At 35.3% G+C, this 19,285-nt stretch overlaps 1 protein-coding gene across 2 annotated transcripts in view; it reads left to right on the top strand.

Moving 5' to 3' along the window:
- xrn2 (5'-3' exoribonuclease 2) overlaps positions 1 to 19,285 on the top strand; it is a 74,445-nt gene that overhangs the window by 40,729 nt on the left and 14,431 nt on the right. For both annotated transcript variants that reach the window (XM_059355935.1, XM_059355934.1), the window contains 2 exons: positions 2,202 to 2,330; positions 5,564 to 5,679. In XM_059355935.1, the coding sequence (XP_059211918.1) occupies positions 2,202 to 2,330; positions 5,564 to 5,679 (245 nt within the window). The remainder of the gene's footprint in view (positions 1 to 2,201; positions 2,331 to 5,563; positions 5,680 to 19,285) is intronic.

Below are 19,285 nucleotides of genomic sequence, written 5' to 3'. Positions count from 1 at the left end.
AACCCCTTAGCGTCCAGTCTGCAAATTGCTAACAGGCTAACAGTTAGCTCTGTAGCAGTACAGTGTGTATGTGCTTACAGGCTAACAGTTAGCTCTGTAGCAGTACAGTGTGTATGTGCTAACAGGCTAACAGTTAGCTCTGTAGCACTACAGTGTGTATGCGCTAACAGGCTAACAGTTAGCTCTGTAGCCGTACAGTGTGTATGTGCTTACAGGCTAACAGTTTGCTCTGTAGCAGTACAGTGTGTATGTGCTAACAGGCTAACAGTTAGCTCTGTAGCAGTACAGTGTGTATGTGCTAACAGGCTAACAGTTCGCTCTGTAGCAGTACAGTGTGTATGTGCTAACAGGCTAACAGTTAGCTCTGTAGCCGTACAGTGTGTATGTGCTTACAGGCTAACAGTTTGCTCTGTAGCAGTACAGTGTGTATGTGCTAACAGGCTAACAGTTAGCTCTGTAGCAGTACAGTGTGTAAACACACTGTTGCATTATGCTGTTCGTTAGCCGGGAGCTAACATTAGCTTTTAAAGTTGTTTTAATCACACTAAACTGTGACTGTTTTGAATGACTTCCTGTCGCTAAACGCATGCGCCTTCAAAATAAGAGCACAGTGTCGACCACAGAAGACTGTCAAAATAAGATGCCTTAAATAAATACAAGAACCTTTATTCTCCTTTAAAATATGCATTCATGAAGATATATGATGGAATAGTGGCATTAGAATGTGTGAGAGGCACCAAATTCTCCAGCTGTTTCTCCACATTGTTTCATTCAAAAAACAATATTGTATCGTGACTCAAGTATCAGGATAAAATGTGATTAAGGTCGCTGCTGATTCACACTAACTGATGTGTTGTGTCATATTCATATGAGGCTGTCGTCTCTTAAAACAGTTTTTTTATCAAACAGTCAGGAGGAAATGGTGCATTTGTTGGACTGTGAAGTGAATATATGAAGCTTCCATCAAAACAATACTTGTTTGTAGATCCATTCCTTGTTGTTTTAGGTCTTCTTTTAATGGGATTAGTTGACTATAATGATAAAGTAAAGAATAATCTATAACAGAGGTTTGTTGTGAACACATTGAGGCTGCAGCGTGTTGATAGAATCGAACATGTTTAAAGTAAGTTTTCTTCCTTTAAACGCCTCAACGTCCCTGTTCATGTTCCTCCATGCTGCTAGGAGTCACACGTTGCTGTTTAGAGATTATGTTTTTATTTTCACTTTTGATTTGATTTTCTGATTTCAGCTAATGATCATCTTTACTGTTATGATGTTCACTTGTTAGTAGCTGGTCGGTCAGTTGTGTTGCAATCATGAAGTTCATCAAACGTCTGGATAGAAAATGTGCATCAATTCTTTTTTTCTTTTTATCAATTTCTTTCTTTCTTTCTTTGTCTTTCTTTCTTTTTTCTGTCTTTCTTTCTGTCTTTCTTTCTTTCTTTTGGTCTTTCTTTTTGTCTTTTTTTCTTTCTTTCTGTCTTTCTTTCTTTCTTTCTGTCTTTTTGTCTTTTTTCTTTCTTTTCTTTGTCCTTCTTTCTTTCTTTCTGTCTATCTTTCTTTTTCTTTTTGTCTTTCTTTCTGTCTTTCTTTTTCTTTTTGTCTTTCTTTCTGTCTTTCTTTTTTTCTGTCTTTCTTTCTTTTTTCTGTCTGTCTTTCTTTTTTCTTTCTTTCTTTCTGTCTTTCTTTCTTTCTTTCTTTCTTAATCCCAAGTACACTGTCTTCTGTTCTAAATGATAGAAAAACAACAAAAGTTCACTAACTCTATTAACTGTAACTCTACTATTCATTATTTTTTAGTGTTAATTGACATTTATTGGTTAATGAGACATCAAACAGAGTCTGCAGGATTTCAGTGAGAGATGACGACACTCTGAGGTTGTCAAAAATATTGATTTGTATCAATTTCACATGTTTAAAAAGATACAATCACTATTGATTATACATTTGGAGTAATGGTCAAGAGTAATGGTTTATGTTTGGTGACTTTTAAGCTGAAAAAGACAGCAAACATGTCTTACTTTGTGCACTAAGGACTTATTTACATACATGTTTCTCTCTGCAGTGGAATTGAAAGTGGTACCAAGTATCTGTTTGACAGCCTTATGGCGTTCTTCTCTCTGTGATTTATACCAATGTAAAGTATTTTCACATGATAATCTCTCTCAGTGCAGCTTTAACTCTTGCTGTGGTTGTTCCAGGATGCCCACTAAGGTTCTGAAGCCCGGGGACTGGGAGAAGGGGAACCGGGAGCCCTGGAGGCCTCAGCTGGGCTTCAACCCAAACCGACAGCAGGCTCACCTGGACCAGTCCGGCTTCAGAGCTCTGGGGTGAGTTCTCCTGCTCGTTCTCCACCGAAACATCATGTCTGATCAGATACACGCTCTGATGAAGCTCTGATCTTATGGAGGTTATTAGTGTAAGTGTTGCAGGGCAATATGTAATAATAATAATAATAATAATAATAATGATGTAGTTTATTTCTTTCTTTTCTGCACATTTGCATATAATTTGCACATTCTTCACTTAATTTGCACTAGGTTGTATATAGTATATTGTTAAATGTCTTTTTCTATTAGATTATATATATATATATATATATATATATATATATATATATATATATATATATATATATATATATATATATATATATATATATATATATATATATATATATATATATATATATATAAACTAAATATAGTGTGCATTTTTTGTGGTTGGCTGTAACAAAGAAATTTCCCCGCTGTGGGATTAATAAAGTCTAATCTAATCTAATCAATATATAATAATAATAATGTAGTTTATTTATTTCTTTTCTGCACATTTGCATATAATTTGTGCATTCTTCACTTAATTTGCACTAGGTTGTAAATAGTATATTGGAAAATGTCTTTTTCTAAAAGATTGTTTATTTTTTATCTATAAGGGAAATAATTTTGTGTGCAATTTTGTGGTCAGCTGTAACTGAGAAATTTCCCCGCTGTGGGATTAATACAGTCGAATAAAATCTAATATGTCCATATTTAATGCATTTTTAATATGTAATATATCGTAACTGTTGTTTTTTCCTGGTTTTATTTGCTTGATTACAATATAATTTTGTAATTTACTCACTTAGTCATTAAATCCACATTACTGATAAATTATTAAAACTTTTATTGTGGTAATATTAGAGCCCGACAGATATTGGATTTTTTTAGAGAGGGGAAAAAATAATCTATGACAGATATGATATAGTTTTTTATGTGGATTCTGCACCAATTTTTCACCACACTAAACTTTATTAAATCATATTTAACATTGTTATGTATCATTATACAAACAATGTATAACATTGTCAGCCAATTATATGAATTATAAGTGAGAAAATATAGAATATACAAATAAAATAAATGCAAAATGAACATCATTGCTGTTCAGTTTCAGTAGTTTACTGACTATATAAAAACAAGAACAAAAAAACACACAAAACATTGTTTTCTGCATTATATATTGTGTAAAAAAGTTTAAATAACTGCACATATTGGATACCAATACTGATCAATCAACAGATAAATCTGCGAGGCTCTCATAAATATTTTGTGAAAGTTACATTTTCCTTTTCTCTGCATTTGGTCAAAATATATAATAATGTTTGTTGTTTTTTCTACATATCAGCCGGAACAATTGTATGTAAGATTCCTGATGTTTTTAAATCTCTCTCGTACCTATAAATGGCAAAATAAGGATGTTATTTAAGTAGATTTGCTGACATAACAACACAAACAAACACATTTCTTACCAGTCAGGACTCCATTGTTACTGAAGGTTAGGTAACTTAAACACACAATAGATTTGCTCTCAGTGAATTTCCATTTTATTCAAATGCAGATCGAAGGTTGAGCAATATCTTTAAAAAAAAAAAAAAAACCTCTCGAACGGAGAACAAAAGCAGATTTTAGAGCTTTTCTTTTGTCTCTGTCCAGACCGTGATGTCACTCTTATGAAACAGAAGCAGATAAACACACGAGTTTATAAAATCCTTTTTGTGTAATTTCTCCGTTTTTCCGCAGCTTAATAAACACACACCTGCAGCGTGTGATGATATAATTTTATAGACAATGACTGCTGATTCTGCAGTGACTCAGAGTACAGTATTTTAAAATGGAAAATGTGTTTAAATGTTTGTATCTCCCCATTAACCAGCCATCCTTGATTATGATCTAAGCTCTCTCCTCCACACGTTGATATTATCATTAAGGAAATGTGAATAATTGAACATCTGGCTCGGTCCGACTGTGGCGTGTTTGGGAATTAATTATGCACGGATTTGAAGAAACAGAATGTATTCCAATTTTTTTTTTTTTTTCCCCACTGCTAAACTAAGTCGTTAATTCAGCAATTCAGGCGGTAATGTGCCTTGATGGGGCCAAACAGGCAGGTGCTGGGAGGACGGAGGAGATGATAGTTTTTTTGATGCTTTTATTCCGATTCAGTGACTGAGAGATGTTTTTTAAAGCCGTTTGAGGCTTCAAGTCTGTGTCGAACACCTCTGATGTAATGGAGCTTCCTGTCTGAAAACAGCTACAGCCAAAAACACATAACAGCATGAGTTTTGCAGGTTTTTTTTGTTCTTTTGTCATTGAATATCAACATCTCATATTTCCTTTTTAACCCTTTTTATCATTTTGACTCACCAATCTAACCAGAAGTGGATGACCCGCTTTACCTGCACCAATTTGAAACCACAATTAAATGCAATTAAACCCTCATCCGGCCACATAAAACACCAAAGTCTGTTCTCAAATACAACTATTTAAAGTTTCTTTATATATTTTAGAAGTCAGTTACTACAGGTGCATCTCAATAAATTACAATATGATGGAAAAGTCCATCCATCCATTTTCCTCCGCTTATCCGGGGCCGGGTCGCGGGGGCAGCAGGCTAAAAAGGGCATTCCAGACGTCCATTTCCAGTAGTTCAAGTCAAATAGTATGGGTTGAAATATGTGCCACCAGAAACTGAATTTCAATCATTTATATTTCAATTCGAATTGCTTAAAAACTGAATTTCACATAATTTGAATTTGCGTTGTTCAATTTGAATCGTTGCATTGAAAAACTGACTCTGAATTGTAATTTGAAATTTAATTTATTAATTTGGAACTGAACATTCAGTTCTCACAATTCAAATTAAATTCTCACAATTCAATTTCAATTTTCTGTGACGAACATTCGGGTAGTTGAGGCAGAGCAATCGAGCACACATACACAGAGCGCCTCTTCAGCCAATCAGCACCTCCGTTTTCTTTTGTAACATTTTGTTGCCACCCGGTTACATTATGGGGTCGTTCTCTGCAGAGCGTGGTTTGTAACCAGTTACTGGACACCAACAACGTTATCTTCTCTTCACCTCAAATGAAGTGTCGACTGCATGATTCCCAATACGGTCATATATTATAAGCAAAATAAATTTACCTTCATAGGTGATGGATGGAGAGCTCTGATGAACTGATAAACACACACGTTGTTGTGAATTAGACTCTTACAGCAACAATATATTCTCTTTGTTTCTCCAGTCACAGTATGAACAGAAACCACCACGGTGGAGGACAATACAGCAACGCCCCGCCGCCCAGCAACTACCAACAAGGAAACTACCGTTCACACAGCGGAGGCCACCAGCCTTTCCAACGTAAGAGACACACACACACACACATGTGTCCTGAAAGGTGTCGGTTAAACTGCAATAGATAGATGTTTATTTGAATTAATATCTGATCAGTCACGTAACGATCTGGGAAACTTTCCTGTAAAAGTAAATGGAGGTTCTCTGCAGCAGTTTTAAAAAAATCACACCATTATTTGACATTTTATAGTACAGTTTGGGTCGAACAAGACTAAAACAGTTAAAACTACCACATGTAGTTGCTCATAAGACTCCACACACAGATATAATACTTGGAACACATTCAGTTGGATTTCTCACATACAGAAGAAAGTCGTCTGCATATAGAGAAATCTTCTGTTTCCATTGAAGTCGAAGCGAATTTTGAAGCAAAATTTTGAAATGTGGTATTAAAGAAAATGTGAGTTGGTAACGTTTCAGCTGGTTTAGAGCGAATAAACAAAGCTGCAGTAACGTACTCTGGTCAGCAGGTGGCAGTGTTGCTGTAGTATAACCCGTCAGTAAACAGGAGAAGAAGAGAAACAAAAACAAAAAGAGGTTGCTGATCGGACAAGATTTCCTTTTATTGTCATTGTATCAAATATACAACAAAGTAATAGGAGCTGCTTAAAAAGACATTCAGACATTACGCACATTTCGTTGTATATTTTTCAATGCAATCACAATAAAAGGAAATCTTGAATCTCTTGACAACTTGACAAACTTTCAGCAATTGGATATAATTGGACAACTACTAATAGTTTTTTCATGTCAAAGGAAACAGCTGATTTTTCAAAAGTTTTATCGAATTTTGGTGTTTCCATCAAGCTTTATTCATGAGAATCTTTCAAATGCTCAGAGAAATAAATAGATGGAAACACGACCACAGTCGATCCAGACAATTTTAGCTGTTGGCAACAGTTCCTGAGGTTAATAAGTATAATAAGTGTTATAGTATATTAGGGTGATTCTCATGAAGCCAGTCTAAGTTCTGTCTGTGAAGATTATAAGGACATACTTTATTAAACTAAATATATTTCACCTTTATATGAATGAACAATATTGTCATAATGAGGCACAATTCATTGTTTTGTGTTAAAATATTTTCTATATTTTTTCCAGATAAAAATGTCATGGTTTCCCCCACACTTGTATACAATAAATATTTTATAAACTTTATAAAAATAAATATACATTTGTTTAAAAATGTATAATTTAACAGAATATAATCAAACATAATGGTTTTTGACAATGTATAAAGAACAAAATTTGAATGATAATTGATGAGAAAAAATGGTTAAATGTTACGGTAATGATAGAATCGTTTGCATTAAAGTATTTGTATATTTTAATAAAATACATTCAGGTGATACCAGCTACTCTTGAGCATATTTAAGTGATTGGCAAAGAAAAAAAAACGTGTGTTACGGTAATGAATTTTGCTCACAGTATCTCTAAAAATGTCAGAAAATACTTTAAATTCTTTAAAAATAGATTATAAATTCATATTAAACAGTGACTTCAGATTGTATATGTCATAAAGGGTCAAAGAAAATATATATTCAATGCTCTTGGATTATTGCTATATGCCATTTTATGCCATAATAAGTATACTAGTGGCAGGTAAATATTAAACAGCAGAGCTGGAAAACTCACCTCCATGTTTCCAGGCCAGGATAACTTTATGTGAATGGAAACACAGCTAAGCTTCTAACACACATTCAACCACATTGTGTTTATGATTCACAATGTGGAAGGAATCAGGATTTAAATCCTGTTGGACTTGGATTACTGTCATCGTTCTCAGACGAACACGGAAAATAAACTATTTGAAGTTAAAAGTAAGTGAAGCTTTTGAAACCAGTGTTTTGAAAACCAAAGTTGTGAATAAACTTTGAAGCTATTGTGCCTGTTGAATTTGAAGTTGTAGCCTTGCAGCGAACAATGGACGATGATAGGCTATTACTAATGCGCTTACATCGCCATTAAATCCAACCAGAACATTTTCTAACAGCTTCTTCCACTTGAAAATGTTCTTCTCCCTGTCGTGAAAGCGAAGGTCACTGTGAAGCATGTGAAAGTAGTTTTGCTTCCTTAATCAAAGTGAAAAAATACTATACAGTTTTTATTATGATGTGGTGTTTTCAGCCTGGCCTCTGTATTCCCTTTTGAAGGTTTTTTTTCAATGCACATACAGAAGAAACTGAGATACAGTGACATTATGTGGCACAAAACTATTTTACTCTTAACAACAAAACTTTAATATATACTTTTAGAGTCCTGAAGGACGCATGTGGAAATGATAACATTTCACAAAACCAAAAGAAAGATGAAGTGACACTTGTGAAATGAAAAGTAAATCAGAGTCCAAACACACTGATATAAGTTAATTTTATGTGAGCTACCTTGAAATCTTCAAGAAAACTTCTCACACGTCTCCACAGTGAGCGAAGAATCTGAAAACTTAAGTAAAAAAACTAAAGTTCTGGCTGTAAACTCCATGAGGCCAGTTTCAGTTTGATGATGATATACCAAGTAAAACTGGAGACAAGCTCAAATAGATTTAGTCTAAAATGATAGAACTGGATGGAACCCTCTTATATGGTAGATTTGACACCTTTGTTCACATTTGCAACATTTAAAATTCTTTATTGAGCATGGTAGTGTTTTGAAAGTAAAAATAGATTCAAAATCACATTTTATGTTGGACTAAAGGACTAAAAAAGACACAAAATGACCAAAAATAGACATAAAATGACAAAAAAGACAAAAAATTACAAAAAAGACAGAAAATGACTAAAAAAGACAAAATGACAAAAAAGACACAAAATGACCCCCAAAAATACACTAAATGACTAATAAAAGACACAATTACCAAAAAATACACAAAATTACCAAAAAAGACACAAAATTACCAAAAAAATACACAAAATGACACAAAATCACAAAAAAAGACACAAAAAGACAATAAATACACAAAATCACAAAAAAAAAGACAATAAATACACAAAATCACAAAAAAAGACACAAAAAGACAATAAATACACAAAATCACTAAAATAAGACACACTGACTAAAATTGTTACACTAAACACACAAGACAAATAAAATCGAGTCCCACTAGAATAAAAACCAGAGTTGATGACAGGATCACACACAATCACAAGATCACATTTATGTTGGTATCTTTTGTTTCTTTTTGGTAGTCAGTAGTTGGTTGGAAACACCAACTACTGACACACTAGATTCACAATAAGAGGCTTTCTCAGCAGGAAACAACACAAGTGCTGCCATACAATCACACAAAATACACAAATCTACTAAAAGTCTCTAAAAACCAGATCACAGCATGGATTTTTCTCTCTTGGAGTCTGAATGTGGGATTACTGGTTACTGTCAGCTGCCGAACATGAAGCCACGCCCATTGCCACAAACCTGCCCCGCCCTTCACAATAAAAGCCCAATAATGCATGAACAGTGCAAATGGCATTCTTAGAAGGCCACAATTGTGCAAAAAAACAACCAACAGCTCTAACCCGACAACTTCAGGTTCATCTGAGGAAATTTTTAGAAAAGTTTGTTTTATTAAATTAAAAGTGTTTGAAGCCAAATCACAGCATGTTTTTTCCTCTGGTGTCCCTCAAGGCTTTGGTGTCTTAATGTGAGATACACGATGCCAATTGGTTCCTCAGATGTTGTAGTTTCATATGACACCGATATCTTCTCTGTATATGAATACAAAAACTTTATTTTCCACTGAGTGTAAATTCCTCTTTGGTTTCACCATAGACATGTCTCAAAACAACAGAATAAATAGTAAAACTATGAAGAAAAAGGATTCAAGGATTTCAAGGATAGAAAAATATAAAATAGCCTACAGCAATAACTGTACTTCACACATCACCCATTCAAGTACAACATGTCATAAAAGCAAACCACAATACTGCCCTATAAAGCAAAAAGGCAGTAACTAGGCAGAACTGAGAAAAATGACTTTAAAGTTATCATGTAATCCAGCCTCAGTAGTTGTAGGTAGATTATTGGACATGTGGCTTGTTACTTTATATTATCTTATTTTTTGTACATATCAATGCTCATATTTAATTTTATATTTTACCCCTATTTTGCAGATACTGTATTCTTGCTTTGTATTACTTATCAAAAACGTGGCACCATACCAAGGAAAAAGGCAGTTTAGATTCTCCAAAAACTATTTTGCCACCACTTGGGCTCTGGGTGTGTTAGATCCACTGTATTTGAAATAATTGGAACCATTTGTTTTCCTGAACATGGATATACCAAACCCAAACTAATTTGACCATTTTAGGTCAATATTTTCCACCCGGAAGCTGTTCTGGTGCTGAAACGGCTGCTTAAAGACTACCATTGCTAGTGCTAATTTTGCAGTTACTGTACAAACGACTACCATTTTTCTCCAAAACAACACACATTTGAGATAAGATGTTTTGTCACATAACAAAGGATGCCTTAATTATCATGAAAATGATAATAACTAATAAGGGTACTGTAGCCTGAAAACAGAGTCTACTACAGTCTGCAGGATGGCAGATAAGGAAAAAAATATATAGGTAAATAAAATATTGGATCAGAATCAGCAGATAACCAATATTAAAGGTCTCCAGTTGGGATGTAGGACTTTCCCTCTCCAGTTTGTATTTCTTCTTTTTGAAACATGCAGACTAAATTCATCTTTCTGCCTCTCAACAACTTTTCCAAACCACATCAAGCAGGAAAACTAATGAACAAAAGCTCCAACAAATGACTCTTCTGATTTACGAGCCTCTCGTTATCTCATCTGCAGTTACGTGACCTGCCAACGAGAACCTGCCGCGTTATAACAAACGGCACCGTCCAAATGTCTCAAACACAACACAGAAACACAGATATTGTTGCATACACAGCTGGCAAACTCTACTTCTTTAAGACGTCAATGATTTCAGCGTTTCTGATCAGATTTCTGCCTTTTGTTCATCACATGGTGGTTGAATCTGTAATCACGGCCCCGGCCCCGCGCTCCTCTGCCGCCAGCTCTCCTCCAGTTTGACTTTGATGTGCCAATTTGCAAGTAGATGAATAATCTCATCTGCCCACTGATGGCGTGCGGGGGAGTCGCAGCTATTCTGGTGGCACTTGATGCAAATGGGGGTTTTTGGCTCCTCCGGATTGCAGCAGCAACCTCCCCTGGCCTCTGCCGCTCCTTCTTAATGTTAAACTTGCCAATTAGCGGCGCTGGATATTCCTTTTTTTTCCATCTCTATATTTTTTCCATCATTGTGGGGAAATTGTTCCTTTTAACAAATACATATCTTCTTTGATTCTGGTGATTTTTATTATGTCAAGCACCTGGAGCTCCAGTGCTGCTGTTGAATAAAGCTCAGTTGGTGGTCCTGGATATTCCTTTTTCTTAATCTCTATATTATTTCCATTGTTGTGGGGAAATCGTTACATAAGCAAATAGTAATCTTTTTTGGTTCTGGTGGTTTGTCTGTCTGTTGTTGATGGAAGCACCAACAGATTTCTGTTGTTAGTCAGTTTAAAGTTGTATATCTTTGGTATTTAGGTAAATAAAGCTGCAGCTGGTAGCACTAATACATTTTTTCCATCATTGTGGAGACATTGTTATTTGAACAAATGGCAATCTTTGTGGTTTTTCTTTGATTCTGCTGATTTTTTTTATGTCAAGCACCTGGAGCTTCAATGCTGCTGTTGATGGAAGCACCAATAGGTTTCTGTTTTTGGCGGTTTAAAGTTGTATATCTTTGGTATTTAGGTGAATAAAGCTCCAGGAAAAAGTCAGTTGGTGGCCCTGGATATTACTTTTTTTAAATATAAATTTTTACATCATTGTTGGGAAATTGTTACCTGAACAATAATAATCTTTGTGGTTCTAATTTGATTCTGGTGTTTTTTTATTATATGAAATATCTGGAGATTCAATTTTTAGTTGGTGGTAGCACCAAAGTTGTATATCTTCGATATATAGGTAAATAAAGCTGCAGATGGTAGCACTGGTAGATTTCTGTTTGTGGTGGTTTAAAGTTGTATATCTTTGCCTTTTTCCTGGAGCTTTATTAACCTATTTGCCCGTTGGTGGCCCTGGATATTACCTTTTCTTAATCTCTATATTTTTTCCATTGTTGTGGGGAAATTGTTACTTTAGCAAATAGTAATCTTTGTGGTTCTTCTCTGATTCTGGTGGTTTGTCTGCTGTTGATGGTAGCACCAATATATTTCTGTTTTTAGTCTGTTTTAAGTTGTATGTCTTTGGTATTTAGGTAAATAAAGCTGCAGCTGGTAGCACTAATACATTTTTTCCATAATTGTGGTGACATTGTTATCTGAACAAATGGGAATTTTTGTGGTTTTTCTTTGATTCTGGTGTTTTTTTTTTTTTTATCATATGATGCACTTGGAGCTTCAGTGCTGCTGTTGATGGAAGCACCAATAGATTTCTGTTTTTGATGGTTTAAAGTTGTATATCTTTGGTATTTAGGTGAATAAAGCTCCAGGAAAAAGTCAGTTGGTGGTCCTGGATATTACCTTTTCTTAATCTCTATATTATTTCCATTGTTGTGGGGAAATCGTTACTTAAGCAAATAGTGATCTTTGTGGTTCTTCTCTGATTCTGGTGGTTTGTCTGTTGTTGATGGAAGCACCAATAGATTTCTATTTTTGGCGGTTTAAAGTTGTATTTATTCAACTTTTTCCTGGAGCTTTATTTACCTCAATGCCAATTAGCGGCACTGGATATACCTTTTTTTAATCTCTATATTATTTCCATCATTGTGGGGAAATTGTTCCTTTTAACAAATACATATCATCTTTGATTCTGGTGATTTTTATTATGTCAATCACCTGGAGCTTAAATGCTGCTGTTGATGGAAGCACCAATAGGTTTCTGTTGTTGGCGGTTTAAAGTTGTATATCTTTGGTATTTAGATAAATAAAGCTCCAGAAAAAAAGCTCAGTTGGTGGCCCTGGATATTCCTTTTTCTTAATCTCTATATTATTTCCATTGTTGTGGGGAAATCGTTACTTTAGCAAATAGTAATCTTTGTGGTTCTTCTCTGATTCTGGTGGTTTGTCTGCTGTTGATGGAAGCACCAACGTATTTCTGTTTTTAGTCAGTTTAAAGTTGTATATCTTTGGTATTTAGGTAAATAAAGCTGTAGCTGGTAGCACTAATACATTTTTTCCATCATTGTGGAGACATTGTTATTTGAACAAATGGGAATCTTTGTGGTTTTTCTTTGATTCTGGTGGTTTTTTTTATGAAGCACTTGGAGCTTCAGTGCTGTAGTTGGTGGTAGCACCAATATCTACAATTTCTGTTTTTTGTCTTTTTAAAGTTGTATATCTGTGGTATTTAGGTGAATAAAGCTCCAGGAAAAAGTCAGTTGGTGGCCCTTGATATTACTTTATTTCCATTGTTGTGGTGAAATCGTTACTTTAGCAAATGGTAATCTTTGTGGTTCTTCTCTGATTCTGGTGGGTTGTCTGTTGTTGATGGTAGCACCAATAGATTTCTGTTCTTGGTGGTTTAAAGTTGTATATCTATAATTTTTTTCCATCATTGCGGAGACATTGTTATCTGAACAAATGGGAATCTTTGTGGTTTTTCTTTGATTCTGGTGGGGGTTTTTTTAATCAAATGAAGCACTTGGATTTTCAATGCTGTAGTTGGTACAATTTCTGTTTTGTCTGCTTAAAGTTGTATATCTTCGGCATTTAGGTAAATAAAGCTACAGATGGTAGCACTGGTAGATTTCTATTTGTGGTGGTTTAAAGTTGTATATCTTCGATCTTTTCCAGATTTCTGTAAAATTAGCTTTCTGGCTAACAATGTTGAAAGGGAGATAGCCTTATTAGCTTCATAACTACTATTCACACCATCTGGATTAGCCACTCCAAACAACACGGTGAACGGGTTACATGGATAACTGAGGGAAAGTTTTATATCTTTGACTTTTTCCTCCAGTGTTGACTGCTCACCTTCTTCATCTAAAATGAGATTTTTAGCTACCAGCAGCTGGAATTATCCAACTTTTTCCAACGACACAAAAGACCGAGACTGTTCTGATTCCTTCTGAACATTGATGGTTGAATCTGGACTCCACCAGCTCTAATATTGGCTTCCCTAGGAATGCGATTATCCAGACAAGTAGGCCTTATTCTGCAGCGGGAGGCCGGAGGCTCGCTTTTGTCCAGATAACACTTTCTCAGGGCCAATCCTCTGCTTTGGCCAGTAATCACTGCAGGCTTTGCTGCTCTGTGCTTTTGTGATGTTGGGGTTGGGGGCTCGGTGGCTGATTAGCGTTGTGGGAGCCCCGGGCCGGTAATGAGACTGTCGAGTGGCTCCGCTGGACACAGTGGCCCCTGTGATAAAAGCATCCGGGAGGATCCTGTTTGATTGGCTGTGTGATGCGCTGTGAAGAGGGTTGAAACCAAAGTTACCTTCCCCCTTTGACGGCGCCGCTACCTCCTGCGGTGGCGTGTCAACACGCTGTACTGAAACACGCTGCTGGGCTTTGTGCGCCGCGGCCCGGCCAGCTGGTGTTTAATAACCAGCCGGGGAGTCTCTGCTGGTGGCCATTATTGCCTTTGACACACGGTGACACCAAATTTTAACCAGGGCAGCAAAGTAACGGATTGATCCAGCGGCCACAGTGGCTGATAAGCCTCCAAACTCCACAGCCACTTCACAGTAACAACTGAGCATAATAGCTGCTCACGCTGGCTGCCAGAGCAACTCCCTAACAAGGAGACAACACGTACATACAGGAGGCCTGGCTGGGAACTGGGTCTGTTCCAGGGCCGTGCCATATAGATATATTATATATATATATATATCTAGTGTGACTGTATTTTATTGTGTCTCGTGTGTTTAGCCTAACAATTTTTGTCATTTTGTGTCTTTTTTTTAGTCATTTTGTCTTTTTTTGGCATTTTGTGTCTTTTTTTGGCATTTTGTGTCTTTTTTTAGTCATTTTGTGTCTTTTTTTTGGATCATTTTGTGCCTTTTTTGGTAATTTTGTGTCTTTTTAGTAATTCTGTCTTTTTTTAGTCGTTTTTTAGTCATTTTGTGTCTTTTTTTAGTCATTTTGTGTCTTTTTAGTCATTTTGTGTCTTTTTTTGATCATTTTGTGTCTTTTTTGGTAATTTTGTGACTTTTTAGTAATTCTGTCTTTTTTTAGTCATTTTGTGTAGTTTTTTAGTTATTTTGTGTCGTTTTTTAGTCATTTTGTGTCTTTTTGGTCATTTTGTGTCTTTTTTTAAATAGTAATTCTGTGTCTTTTTTGGTCATTTTGTGTCTTTTTTTGGTCATTTTGTGTCATTTTTACTTTCTAAACACTATCATGCTCAATAAAGAATTTTAAATGTTTCAAATGTTTACCAAAGGTGTCAAATCTACCATATAAGAGGGTTCCATCCAGTTCTATCATTTGATACTAAATCTATTTGAGCTTGTCTCCAGTTTTACTTGGTATATCATCATCAAACTGAAACTGGCCTCATGGAGTTTACAGCCAGAACTTTAGAGGTAAATTTACAGTAGGGCTCCACGCTGCTTTGTTTTCTAGTCTGATGGAGGCAACAAGTCTGGATTATTTGGAGCTTTTAGACACTCCACAGGGTTAAGATGCTTTCTTTCTTGACTCTAGTGTGACTGGATTTTATTTGTCTTTTATTGTCTCTTTTGGTCATTTTGTGCATTTTGTTGCATCTTTTTTACTTATTTTGAGTCTTTTTTTGTCATTTTGTGTCTTTTTTTTGGTCATTTTGTGTCTTTTTTTTGGTCATTTGTGTCTTTTTTTTGGTCATTTTGTGTCTTTTTTAGTCCATTAGTCCTCATCGAGTTTACAGCCAGAACTTTAGAGGTAAATTTACAGTAGGGCTCCACGCTGCTTTGTTTTCTAGTCTGATGGAGTCAACAAGTCTGGATTATTTGGAGCTTTTGGAGACTCCAGAGGGTTTTAATCTTTTCTGAAACGTTTTCTGGGCTGGTGAAGCAGCAGAGACAGACGAGGTTTTGAAGGAGTCCGTCTGTCTCCAGAAAAAGTTACTGTCCTGCGTCTGTTCCTCCGGCTGGACGGGAGCTGAGTCAAATAGTCGCTGAACTAATTGAAAAGAGGCGGAGAGAGACGTTTAGTTGTTTAGCGCGGTTGTAATCCCCGCATTAATACAGTGGACGCAGCGTGTTTTAAGGATTTAAAGCGTAATCCTTTGTTGGCTTTTGTCCGGCGCAGACTGGCGGTCTATACACTTTCAGATCATTGTTAATTAAGGAGATTGACAGGTGTCCACTTGTAATTCTCTCTTTTGAGTCATGGCGGGCGACGAGGAAAAGAAGACCAGAGTGTTGTGGAGTTATAATTGGAGCCCAACTGGGTGGTCCACTTAAAGTTTGTTGGTGGAGGAGATAATCAAACATGAAAACTGAATGACAAAAACAAAATGATAATGTGCCGACAGCAGTCTGCCTGCTGGCTGCTAATCGGGTTTTTTTTTACTTCTGTTTGCAGCCAAAATCTGCAGGGATATTTCCGTCATGACTTCCATTTAAATAAGCAGCTCATAAACTGATTATTTTAGTGTTTTCTTCCATTTTAATGACTTAAATGAGTTGGAAAATAAATGTTTTGTGATCCAGATCTGCTCCAAAATCTGATGGATTCTCCCTTTTTCTGTGTTTCACCCTTCCATTAGTTTCCTAAAAATTGCTCCAGTAGTTTTTCTATAATCCAACTGACAAACTGAAATCATAAACTAACAACATGTTACAAGTTGGAGTCAGTTCATTCACAGCACAAACAACCATTCAGCAGTCTGTTTTGTTTGGCTCCCAATTGGACAAACATTTATTGAGATCTAGAAGTTTGGACAGATGTAATTTTCTCCTGTTTAACTAGTTGAATGAAAGTTTTCCCAGGTGTGTTATGGAGAGCAAGAACAGAAAAAACATCCAGTCTCATGTTTGCACCTCACATCAACTTTAATTTCCTCGTCGATTTGACTGAAATCATTAAGTTCTTAACACTTTGATGCACAACATTCATTCATTCCCCATGTCATTTAATGCTGCTTGTTATAAAAATTTGTATTAATCTGGGGTTTTTCCAAAGTTTTAATCATATTAACCCTTTATCAGGCAAAGAACTATATTTGTTAACTTCAGGTAATATTTCGAGAAAAAAGTTCCAAATTTACTAGATTAAAGTGGCAAATCTACAATACAAAAAGTCACAGATTTAAGAGATTTAAAGTGGCAAATCTGTGCGAAAAAAGTCCCAGATTTATGAGAAAAAAGTGGGAGAAAAGCAACTTTAATAGGGCTCTCATTGAAATACTTGCAAATTCCAAATTTCAACCCTAGAGAATATTGGAGGATATTACATACAGCCAGAATTTGTAAAAAAAAAAAACAACATACGAAAATAATATTTTGAAAAAAAGTTTGCGAGATTAAAGCGGAAAATCTACAAGAAAAAAATGTGCAGATTTATGAGATTTAAGGTGGTGAATCTGGGATAAAAAAGTTGCTTTTTTTCCCACTTCCCACTTGCAACTTTTTTCGCACAGATTTGCCACTTTAAATCTCATAAATCTGCAACTTTTTTTCCTGTAGGTTTGCCACTTTAATCAAGTAAATTTGCAACTTTTTTCTCAATATTACCTGACTCTTACCACCAAATATAGTTCTTTGCCTGATAAAGGGTTAAGCAAATGTGTCCCTGCCTGCAGCATGTGGATAAACTGGCTTTGTGTTACATCAGACCAGTGTTTCTGCTGGAGGAGGTTAACTATATGTTAAGATAAAGGGAAGTACACATGACGGGGGGGTCAGACGTGTTTCTGCTGACCATACCTTTGACTTTGGGGAAGTGAGAATAACAGCATCTGTGTCAGACAGGTCAACTATACGTTGGAAACCTCCCACTATAGGATCCATGTGATGCAACAGTTTCTGACTGTCACATGGGCCTTTTTCTCTGTAACCTCACTCGCTGTGTTGCATGATTTAAACACTCCTCTTGTACAAGATTTAATTAAATTCAACTTAAACTTTGATACTATTGAATACTATTTAGTCTTTGTGTCTTTTTTTTGTCATTTTGTGTCTTTTTTGTCATTTTGTCTTTTTTTGTCATTTTGTGTCTTTTTTGTCATTTTGTCTTTTTTTAGTCATTTTGTGTCTTTTTTTGATCATTTTGTGTCTTTTTTAGTCATTTTGTGTCTTTTTTGTCATTTTGTCTTTTTTTGATCATTTTGTATCTTTTTTTTAGTCATTTTGTGTCTTTTTTAATCATTTTGTGTCTTTTTTGTCATTTTGTGTCTTTTTTTTTAAGTCATTTTGTGTCTTTTTTTGATCATTTTGTGTCTTTTTTAGTCATTTTGTGTCCTAGTCATTTTTTCTTTTTAGTCATTTTGTCTTTTTTTAAGGATATTTGTGTCATTTTTTTTTTAGTCATTTTGTGTCTTTTAATTAAATTCAACTTAAACTTTGATACTCTGAATCCAACCGTCTTTATTGAAGGGTCACTCTGAAAAATTCTTATTACACTGCTGTGTGTTTCTGTGCTCTATCTTTTGATATCAACTTATTTTATGATTGAATATTCCAAGTCTTCTTTAAATATCTTGTTTTTTTATTACAACAGATCATTATTTACATTTTGCCTCTCATACTTTATGAAGAAAAAAATGTTTTTGCATTATTACATAGCTAACTTCTTGGCTAAGTAGCTTGCTAAGCTAACTACTTAGCCAAGACATTAGCTAAGTAGTTAGCTTAGCAAGCTACTTAGCTAAAAAAAATGGATATGGGTCATTTTTGACCCATGTTGTGACACATTAGAAGAGTAGTGACAAAAAAAGGGATTTTATTAAAAAAATAATAAAGGAAAACATCAAATTAGGATGTATGATGATCAAAAACAAACTAATTGAGGAAAATCTGGAATACTGAATGATGAAAATAATTTATTGCAAAGATATAGAAGATAAAAACTCATACATATCGGGTCACTTTAGACCCATGTTGTTGTGCATCAAAGTGTTGACAGTGATTATCTTTCAGACCACTTCAGGTCCTGGTGAGACTAGAAACCAGTTGTTGCTTGGTTTGTTTTTGTGCACAGATGTTTTCAGACTTGGTTAGCTTGTTATTGATGCAGGTCGAGTGAAATGAATCACCTTTTCTTGAGATTTAAGGAGTTCTTTCAGTCACTCACTCGTCCCCATTGTGCCAACTTTGGCCAGCAACAAAATCCCTCCAGTTCCTTCAGTCCAGTGTCTTCTATTGGCTCCAGTGTAATCTGATTACTGGGATTGCTTTGATGTTCATGTCCAGTCCAGGTCCGCCTGCATCTCTTGAGAATGGAGTTTAAGCCTTTGGAGTTTTGGGGCTATTTTGTCGGTTTTTGACTTTTTTTCATTCTGCCTGTATATTACATTTAAAAAATGTTCACCATTCCATGTTGGTATAATTTTTTTCATTACAATCTCACCTATTTGACATTCATTTTGACTTAGTGGATCAACATTTTGAACACAAAAAACACACAAGAAAAAACACATATAACTCATAAACACATAAAAAACACAGAAATAC

The sequence above is a fragment of the Centropristis striata genome, chromosome 18 (genome assembly GCF_030273125.1).
Source record: "Centropristis striata isolate RG_2023a ecotype Rhode Island chromosome 18, C.striata_1.0, whole genome shotgun sequence".
In the NCBI taxonomy this organism is placed as follows: Eukaryota; Metazoa; Chordata; class Actinopteri; order Perciformes; family Serranidae; genus Centropristis; species Centropristis striata.
The sequence above is the reverse complement of the archived record's forward strand: the minus strand, read 5'-3'. Positions and strand labels throughout refer to the sequence as shown.